The 11,113-nt window shown below is 38.1% G+C and overlaps 1 protein-coding gene across 1 annotated transcript in view; it reads right to left on the bottom strand.

The window, feature by feature from the left end:
• The window catches only part of LOC139724733 (phosphatidylinositol 3,4,5-trisphosphate 3-phosphatase and dual-specificity protein phosphatase PTEN-like), a 94,555-nt gene extending 83,846 nt beyond the window's left edge, over nucleotides 1–10,709 (bottom strand). The window contains exon 1 of the mRNA XM_071635855.1: nucleotides 10,030–10,709. Within this exon, the coding sequence (XP_071491956.1) occupies nucleotides 10,030–10,111 (82 nt within the window). The 5' untranslated portion in view covers nucleotides 10,112–10,709. The remainder of the gene's footprint in view (nucleotides 1–10,029) is intronic.
• Nucleotides 10,710–11,113: the final 404 nt, after the last annotated feature.

Consider the following 11,113-nt stretch of genomic DNA (forward strand, 5'->3'; position numbering starts at 1 on the left):
GGCACAACTACATGTATACCAATGCACCTTGTCTGTGACAATATCATGCAGTGCACTTCCAATCACAAATGCCTATGAAATGCATGCTCTGGACAATGGTACTAAAGAATCCTGTCAAGGCCATGCAATGTCACAGAAAAAGAAAATGAAAAAAAAAAGATTGAAGAACAAATCTTGTATCACTAGCAGCGCAGCTTCACTGCAGTTCAATGGAGCCACGCAGACATTCACAATTTCCATGTCACTCTAGTTATTGTCTCATCGACTGCTTACCCATTCTTGCTTCCCTTACCCCCCCCCCCTTCTCTCTCTCTCTCCCCTCCAAGTCCAGTCAAATTTCATTCAAAGATGGTGTGAAATTTGAATAATCACACAGAACACTTAAAGTTTCATTAAAATCTGACATCTACAGTATACAATGTACATTGAATTTGAACATTGCATAGAAATAAAATTGTGCATTGTTTTTTAAGTTTCACATTTTGTCACAATAATGCAAAATCAATGAAAAGGGAGAAATCTATTCTCTTACCTTTCAACTTAGGAATAACACAAAGTATTTGTGTGCTAGTCAGTGAGATATGTTATGAAAGCAGTAGGCGTACAGAATGTGGTTGCAACCCATATGTACACCAGTGTTTCTTGAAAACATAAACTCTCAAATTCCACCAAATTCTCACTTTTTTTTGAGATTTCAATCAGAGATTGCTACCACTCTGCGTGCCTGCGAGTACTCAAAAACGTATATTCATAAGAGTTAGCTTGCACATCAAGTCCCGTTTCACCTTAATGATGGGTGCCCCGAGTTCTGTCTAGATAGTATGATGCATTCAGACTTGAATCCGTTTAACCCATCTTGCCTTTACAACCCCATCCCCCCCCCCCACCCCACCCCCACTATTCACCGCTGGGATGCACATTCAACTTTGAAATACTGTACACAACCCGCTGAAAAGCACAAAGGTACAAATATAAAAAACATTTATGTCTGTGAAATACCAGCACATTCCGTTTTCGGCATGCCACACTGTAAGCTACTGAAAAACCTACCTTCTCGAATGACACTGCTGCTGCATTTGTGAATACCCTTCTGACCCAAAAGGGGGGGAAAAAGAGGAAAAAAGGGGGGGAGGGAAAAAATGGGGTCTGGATTCCCTCATCCGACACTACAATGATCCCTATTCAGGTTGCTGAACCAAAACCATGGCAAAGTGCAAATCTGCCTGATGTATTTGTGTGTGTGTGTGTGTGTGTGTGTGTGTGATTTTCATTCAAAGAAAGAGATGCTAAATTACAGGGACAGTGTCTCAGTTTAGATCAGGATATATCCCATTCCAAGAAGAGAGAGAGTAAAAAGAATGAAACCAGTAAAAAAGCACATTATACATTGCTGCATAAAATTGTATTAGCAATACATGTACAATGTATGTAACCAATACTGTGGAATTTCAATTTGAACACCGATTCAAAAGCACGACACTATCATCAAACATGCTCTCTTGTGATGGCCATTCCAGACGCCCATTTTGGTCACGTGACTATTTAAGGATATCTCCGGGCATACTCCTTATCTTAATTGAACCCTTGATGACAGATACCATCATCTTTATTTAGTTTGCACGATGTTATTTGAGCTCTCTGTCTTTGACAATGGGCAAGAAGTGAAGTGATACAATACTGTAGTTTGGGCTTGATTCACAAACAGATTGCTGCTTTTGTTTTATTGCATTTGTTCAGCATGACAACATTCTGCATTGGCTAAATTTTACTTTCTAGGGGGCAAACTGCACAAAGTAGGCCTATATTTTCTTTCATGGCAACTGGTCTATGGCAAGTCTGAACAGAGGGCTAGCACAAGGCAATGTTCTCTGTGCAGATGCATGTGTAGGTTATTTATAAAGACACGACAATGCATGACTTAATACATCATACTTGTCCATAGTTTTTGCTACTCCTGCCAATACACTGAAAGTATCACACTACGTGCAGGCTTCTTGAAAGAGACTGAACATACAAATTGTACATTATACCATACATTAATGCTCTTTTGAAAGTGCATTAGCAAGAATTTACAGAGCCTATCAACATCTTGCTGTACATGTGAGACTATTGACTGATCCTCCATTGTTTGCCTAGGTTATGATTTACAGATAAAATCTCAACGACAAATGTAAAATATCATAATCACGAGTCAGAGAGAACTTCTTACAATCAAAATAGAAAATATGATAATGATGGAATTATTGTTCACATGGATTCATATCAATTTCTACATTAGGCATTTTCACATCAGCCCGATAAAATTCCAAGCTCGAGATATTTTTCGCAATTGCGAATTAGCGCGCTATTTCATTTCTTATTCACATCAGCCCAAAGAGAATTAGCCCGAATTTTTGCCGAGCTAATTCGACAGCTGAGTATGTGCAAACAGCATCAGTAATGTGTGTGCCCTCTCAAAAATTCCTCATGATTTGTGTGCAGTTTGCCTCGATCGATCGGGTCACACACGCTAGGCATGATGGGATGCATCGCGCTAATTTCTTGAGTCGTTTTCACATTATCAAATAGCGCGCTACTATTCCGCTATTTCAGAAATTTTCCGAGTTGGACTCGAGATATTTTCTCGATCAGAGCAATACAATTAGCGCGCTAATTTGTGTTCACATTATCAAATAGCGCACTATTTCATGATCGGGTTAATTTCCCAAGTCTGAAAATAGTGCGCTATTTCGAAACATCGGGCTGATGTGAAAACGCCTAGTGGATACAAATACAATATATGCAACATATTCATTTGGAATTTTTAAGAACAAAGTTAGCCAGGTATGAGTAACAGCTGCTGCATCAGTCCAAGCTCACTCTTGTTTGTACATACAGCTGGAACTTAAATACCAGTACTCATAGATCACCATAATTTTGTTACTGGGTCAACTCATATCCAGGATATCTGGTAAGTAAATCAGAACAACTCCTCTTTTTTCCGTGTTTCTCATCAACCCTCCTTCAACTCCAAAATACCTCATTTGAATAGTTCTTTGTTACAAAAACATAGCGATTACGACCAACGTGAACTTCAATCTTGAAGACCCCATGCAAAAAATGACAGGAATTTAAGTTGTTCTACGTTGAATGGAAGCACCATGACATTTACCCAGTAAAGATTCATGAGCATTCTGACAAGATCCTTTGAAACGTTTTTAGCTCAATCTTCATCAACGCTAAACTTTCCACATGTAGGGTAGAGATTGCCAGACTTGCCCATAGTACCTTTTGAATACTTGCTCCATCAAATCACCTAGCTTTGGTACACTGTATTTAATGAGAAGCACAAGTGGCAAGTGATGAAAATTTAAGACAACCTACAGTACGATTCTATGAAAGGTAGATACACTTGTACAGAGTATGCACGCTCAACTTTTTGGAAGTGCTGAAAATTTGCCAGGACATTTAGTCATCAGTGAGACCATAACCTCAAAACGAACTTACTGCAGTCTTCCTCTATTCATTACACAGTAAGCGTAGTGTGATTTCAGTACAGTACTTGATTGTAAATTGGGGAAATCCAAGTGAAAAAAAAAAAAGTTATATTGTTAGAGGGCATGATCTCAATGGCTATTTCATCAGGCAGTCTGGTAAATGATGTTCACCATGATATACAGTGTAGTATGCAAGTTGACCTCCATCTCTATTCCATTCTAATAATTATCCCAGAAAAATACCACAAGTTTTCTTTTCACTTTTGAAACATATTAAAGATGGTGGTAATCACTAGTTTTCACAGTGTTCATCTACAGAGATCCATGCGCATGAAATGAACCAGCTGTAAAAGATTTGACACATGCAGCCACTGGTATGTGAAAAGACACAATTCGGATGCATCATCGCAGGTATAGCCGGTGTAATGTTCACAAGTAAAATGAAACACGGTATCAAGGATTTCATGAACTCTCTGAAACTAACACAAATTATGTACACTGTACTACATATCGTCTGTTGAGAATGAGAAGGGCGCTAAGTGGTCTTGAACACTATGGTCCGAATTCACGAAGGTGGTCTAAATTTAAACCATGGTTTATATAAATTTTTACTGCGTAGATATAATTGATAGATTGCGTACGCTAACAGACATCCAGTAAAAATGCGGGCATTGATGCGCGCATGTATTGGTACGCCTATTTAACGCTTATTTTAGACCATGGTCTAAATTTGTACCATGGTTTAAGTTTAAACCACCTTCGTGAATTCGGGCCTATGGGTTTAGTGACAACTTAACGCCCTTATCATTCTCAACCGACGATATGATACTTTGTCACGTGAATATTAAAAATAAATGTATTTGTGTTACAGACCTACCATATGTATACACATACAGATGAACATGTCTGGATTACACTATACATCTTTGTTTTAAGTTTGCCATTTACCATGTACAATGTATGTGTGTGTACAAATTTACGTACTTGGAACTTTCAGCACATATTGACCGACCAACAACTTTGATGTTTCCTTAAATGTGCAAGAAAAATCAGCCATTCTGAACATATTTCAGACAGTTTCTAAAAAATAAAAATAAAAAAAAAGGCTCCTCAAAGACAGGCCTCAATGTGGACATTTACAGTCTTGTGAGAGAGGAAGCATAAACTTGGTAGACAGACACCAAAAATATGTTTTCTTTTTCTTTTTGACGACTGACAAAGTACAACACCTAAATTATTTGAAACCTTTTCATGTACTTTATTGATTCATAAATGCACAATAGAGAATGTAGGCCTACTTTAAAGGGATAGTACAGTATTGGTAGAGATGAGAATTGGGCTTTTAACTTTTTGCGAGATACCAAGAAAACACTTGCGAAATAGTACAGAGCATACCATTTTAAGAGGAATTCAAAGTTTATTTGATGAAAATGGGGTTTGGAATGACTGAAACATCCAAAAACAAAGTAAAACAAAGCGATCGTAATAAAGTGTGGGTCCCACACTTTACTAGAATCGCTCTGTTTTGTTTTATATCTCATCCATTTCAAAACCAATTTTCATCAAATAAACGTTGAATTCCTCATGGAATTACATGGTCTTTCATATTTCATAAGAAGTTTCTCATTATCTCACCAAAAAATGTTAGAAACCTGAAATTAGGTCTCAACCAAAACTATACGATCCCTTTAAGCAGTATGATACAATGTGTTTCTATACTTTATGCACAATTAATTCATTAAAGACTATGGCACAATTCCTCAATGATGATCAATACAAAGTGTAAAATCTCATGCAGTGAAACTAACATCTAAAAAAAAAAAAATCACTTGGGCTCCTGATGAGAGCATTTTGTTCTGAAACTAACAAAAACGTGTTTGGAAGTGAAGTACACTGCACATGTAGAGAACACTTCACTGCATATAATGGTGCTCTGTTGATTTGATCTTCATTAAAGATGTGATACCACTGATGACACTGTGTGTTACCTACGGATACCAAGTATTTAGTACAGACAAAGTTTTTTTTCTTTCTTTTTTAGATAGTAAAGTACAAATGTACATGTACATACAAAATCTGTGAATTACATTGTGCACGTAACATCATTCTATCAGTGTACATTGTATAGAAATCACTGTTCAAATCTTATCCACACAAATTTATATTTGAAGAGTAATGGGTAAAATTTATGTAGTATTACAGTGATAGCATCCACTTTGAAGCCGAGGACACATTGTGCGTTGTTTTTGTATGTTTGAATGGTGAGCACTACCAATAATGTACAGCAGGGAACTACGGCATCTCTATCAGTGTCAACAGGCACCATGCCCCTTTATGCACCACAACATGCTGTATCATGTCACCAGCAGCCTACTGCCACAATAGTACACCGGAAACCATTCACAGACCCAGCTACAAAGTACCATATATTTCTTCCAAGAGCAATGAGATGCAATTACTCATCATCTGTGACTGCAATGCCCTGTGACAAACAAGTAATGCACTGGACATCCCTACCCAATGCAGCTCTTGTTTAGTCACTGACTCCTCTAGACTTTATATAACACATAAGACTGGTGTCTGGGATGTGTGTGCTTGTCAATCATTCTTCATGCACTTGTGCTGATGATAGATTATGACTGAGACCACGAAGGAATTGCAGGAAACCTACAAGAATCTAGCCATCTCATCAAAACTATCCATTGTACTACGAGCCCAGGAGGCAATCGCGGAATATGTGTAATGCAGTGTCTTCACTGCTTGAGGAGTACTCTAAGGTACTGTATGCCTGCCACCATGGACAACATCAGGTCTTGTATGATCATGCACAAGTGTTCTTAGAGCCTTATGGCCTACCAATCAAATTTATCATGGTGCAGGTTTGACCATAGAATCAGCCTATAATGTACACTAAAATGACATAAAAAGTGTAACTGTACGTCCTATTACAAAGTTTTGGGCTATCTTTTCCATCAACATTAGCAGCCTTTACCACATTGATTAGATGTTGAATACCAGGTCTGCTGAGAAAAATGAAATAAACAGTGTAACCAACTACTCTGTTATGACATTAAATCACATTCAAAATATTGTAAGATATAACTTTGCTTTTTTTAATTTTGTTTCTGATTTTTTTTTTCCTCAAAAGCACAGGTTTCATAAAGAGGCATCTCATACCTGAGCAAGAAGCTGTAACCTACAATGTAAATCAATTGGCCTAAATGATTTCCCACTTCAAGTTTCCACAACATGGTGGTTTGTGATATAAATTTGTGAAAAGAAAAGAAGGAACTGCAATCAATATTTTTGTCCCAGCAAGCAAACTGCACTGTCAGTCAAGTCGATCATATCAATTAACATCAGCCAAAATGAGACAATTTCATGTACTATACAACATATATGGCTTAACCAACTCTGCTTCCAAAAAATAGTAGAATACCGGTAATGTAGAATGATAATAATAAACAAAACATATGATCCAGAAACCAGGAGGTACAATGTATGGGAAATCGCACCTACAATGTACACTATTCCATTGTGAATCAGAGCCCTGGATGTCAAGTGTAATAGCATCCCTTACAAATGATATCCAAATATGGTGGTATCCATGAGTTGATCTTCCTGTGAAACTCCAAAGTTCAATTAAATCTATATCCGAGTTTGATTTCCTTTGTTCCTTTCAGGCGAATAATTGCTAGTGGTTCTTTTACATGCAGCTGCACAGCATGTACAATGTAGCTGAGCTGATGACATGTTTTTGGGAGAAAGCAGAACAAGAATAAACAAAGCTAAACAAAACTAAAAATAAAACCCTAAAAACTCTAAAGAGTCACCCCAAAACCTAGTGTCACTCACCAGTAGTTTATGATGGGATAATGCAATAGAAAACTACCATGTCACATAATAAAACAAGCTTTAGATTGACATGCTTTTCAACATCATTATATATCCTCTATGTGATGAGCACTTGAATAACCAAACACAATTCACGAATGGCCCGTCTACTAATGACATCGAGAATAAGCTTTAAAACTATCATCCAAGATGCACTTCATGGCTACAATGTACACTTGTCATGACTTGGAACTTGTAGTGCTTTAACTTACAGTAAGGCACATAACTTACAGATCAATGTGTGTGTCCAAGTGATGTGAGTCAAAACTGAAACAAAATTGCATCATATACACTACAACCATGTATCCATAAAAGATCTGTTGGTGTGGAATGATATCCTAAGAGGTTAAACTGCATGCAGACATGTGAATATCAATACATTCACTGCATGTCAACTGTATTCTAGTTGCCCATGTGTGTGTGAGAGAGAGAGAGTTAAGTTAGCATTCAAAGACTCCTTCAGGAATATTAAATACCAATCTATAATCATTCTGTCCCTTTGTTTTTCAGGGGTAATGTTCCTTGCCCTGGATATTCATTTTGAAATAAAGATTGAATTTGAAATGCCAGTAACTTGCACACATATTAGAAGTAGGCAACATGAATTTTAACACTGTCCGACAGTTTTCACATTCATCAAATCCTCTGTATGGTCAGTTGTCATATAACTGTAAAGCTGATATGAAACCAAACAGCAGGATGCCACTCTGTACCAAATCTACAGGGATGGATTTTTCCTTACGTCCAAGGGTGCACCCTCTATTTATGTTGGCAAAGCCTACGTGTACAAGTACAAGGAATTGTATTGTCCATGTATCTTACAATACACACAAACCCTAATTCTGAATCTATTTGGCATATATTTGGTACATTTTGGCACATATTGAGTAAAGTCCATCCTCAAAATGATCTTCTTTAAAAAAAAAAAAAAAATGCATTAGGTACAATGTACAATGTTCTACATTTATGTATACTACATGTATGTCTAGGTGGAGGGTATACTGGGAACTTTTGCCTCACACAATAGGAAAATGTCAATAGACTGTGCCATGATTATAAGACATTTTGTGATCAATTTATTTCCACCAAGGATTTGAGAAAGAGGTAGACAGCTGTCAGGTTCTAGTCAGAAATAGAAGAAGTAATGTCTCCTAATCTTTGCGATTAAAAAAAAGAAAGAAAGAAGGAAACAGAGTCTGCACATGAATTGACAGGTTATGCCTTGCCTCTCATGCACTGTACCAACTCTCATGAAATCCATGCACATTGTTGCACTTGGCCAGTACGACTGGCAGTGGTCTTAAACTAGCAAATGTATGTAAATTTACGCTTTGTCTAGACAATTGATCTGTTGTAGCATTGCAACATGAAAGCTCTAAGTATTTAAAGGACAAGATCACTTGTACATATGTACATGTAGATGTAGATTTGAGTGAGTGCAGTAATAGAATACATCAGTGAAAGTTTGAGGAATATTGGAAACTCTGCTCAAAAGTTATGAATTGTTGAAGCTTCAGTGCTGTCAATGCTGAGTGGGAAAACCACAGACAGTTTGTGATGTCACATGTGTAGAACAATATAAAGAAAATATATAGAAAATTAAACATATTTTCACTTTTCTCACAGAATGAAAGAGCACTTGATTCATCTCATTCAGAAGGCAGAAGAATAATATCACCCTTATTACATAATGTATACATTGTACAGTTGTGTATGTCAGCAACAAGTTGAGGGAATGTGTACTTTTCAAAAAGAATTACATTTTGTGGAATTCTCTTTACTATCATTCAACATTGTATGCATGTGACATCACAAACTATAGCAGTCTTCTCACCCAGCGATGGTGGATTGATTGAAGCATTGAAACTTTAAAAATTCATAACTTTTGAATGGATACAGTCTAATTTTCCTCAAACTTTGACTGATATGTTCTATTATATTGCTGCATTCCACACATACATGTATATTAAGGTGAACTTGTCCTTTAACTCTTTTGTGTCACAAGTAACATGCCCAACTCGATCAACAGTGTGCCAAGTTTGTATATTTTGCTCACACACAATCCCGCCAAAACCGATTGATAAATCACCAAATGCCACAATACAATGTAAGCTTCATTCGTAATTCCATTCCTCACAGGGCCTACAAAATATGTAGGCTAGATCTATACTTTGCATTGCATGGCCATGGAGAGTGAATAGCAGATTTTTGAGTAAATTATCACTTTCTGTTGCAGTTGTGCCCATATCTGCAATTCACAAAAATCATGCCTGTCAGACCTAGACAATATTGTAGCTACTAGCCATTTTGAAAGAAAAATATCATCATCATCATCACCATCATCATCAGTATCTACTAATTAGCAGTGTCACAAAGTTTTCATCACAGAAAAGCTTGGAATTTTACCTTCAACTTTTCTCACTGTACATCTAGCATACACATTTCTACGAAAAGTTACATGACTTTGAAAAACAATGTTTTCCCAAAGCACTCATGGTCATCAACATTGTGTGGTCTTGTTGGATTGGAATAATTAATGTGGCACACCATGACACACACACATGAATGATCGCATGAATACCAAAAGAGGCACGACTCTCTTTACCACTGCACCAACAATGCCCATTTGCATTCAATTTCATGATATAGAAAAGGATACATGTGAGATCAAGGTCAAAGGTTCCATCTCGATGTCTGGTCTTATTCTTGCTGACGATTGACTTAATCTTATTCCCTGCCATTATTCCTTGGACACTCAGCAAAGCTAGCTGCAACTGCAGCTAGCTGGCTGTCTGTTAGTGTCTGGGCTGCTGTTAGAGACCTTTTTGTGCCTTGCTGATCTCCGACAAGAGAACAAAATCGGTAGTATAGTGCAAGATATTCTCGGTGATCACCGCTACATCAACAATATTCCAGGGATGCAGACAGAGGGGTCACATTGACAAATTTACACGTCTTAGGGCTTGGGACCGGCCATACTCGATTTCACAATTCTGGCTCTGAACACGGTCGATAGGAATAGGTCGCCATTAAATTCTTGACAGTTTTTTACGTATACCTTGACTTAATAGTCTTAGTTGCACGTATGAGACCATCATAGCAGATGGTCATTTTCCTGCTGAGTTGGAAACACCATTCGATACATTGCCATCCTGTTTACATGACGGTACTGGATAAAAACTACATTTGAGGCTGGTAAGTCACCTCTCCCTCCAAGACAGTCCCATCAATGGTTTTCCGTGTAGGCCTATATGTGAGCACTCAAAATTCGCGTCACTCGATCCCATCTAAAATTCTATGCGGTGAAGTCCGTCTGCCGACTGCCCCTGTCGTACTGTACTGTGACATCTAGCATACTGACGGACTGGTGCGGTGTATGTATGGTACATACACACACACACACACACACACACACACACACACACACACACACACACACGATCCGGGCAGTTGTATTGTAGCTAGCGAGCGATCATGGTTAGGATCGTGCGCGCACGCACACTACACACACAGTACATATCCACACACGAACGAACGCACTCACACACACGCTTAGTTGCACACAAGAGTGCAAGTTATACATCGCACAGCATCACCGAGAGAGCGAGCGGAGAGTTCCCGTTTCGCGTTTGTGCCCTCAATCGTACCATGGAGCTCCATGGTAGTAATATTGAGTATTGCAAACACACACGACACACACACACGTGCGCGCGCGCACGGGACATACAGTAACGTGTGCGTGC

This window comes from Diadema antillarum, unplaced genomic scaffold (assembly GCF_040938485.1).
Source record: "Diadema antillarum isolate AM-2024a unplaced genomic scaffold, OU_Dant_1.0 scf00000226, whole genome shotgun sequence".
Lineage (NCBI taxonomy): Eukaryota > Metazoa > Echinodermata > Echinoidea > Diadematoida > Diadematidae > Diadema > Diadema antillarum.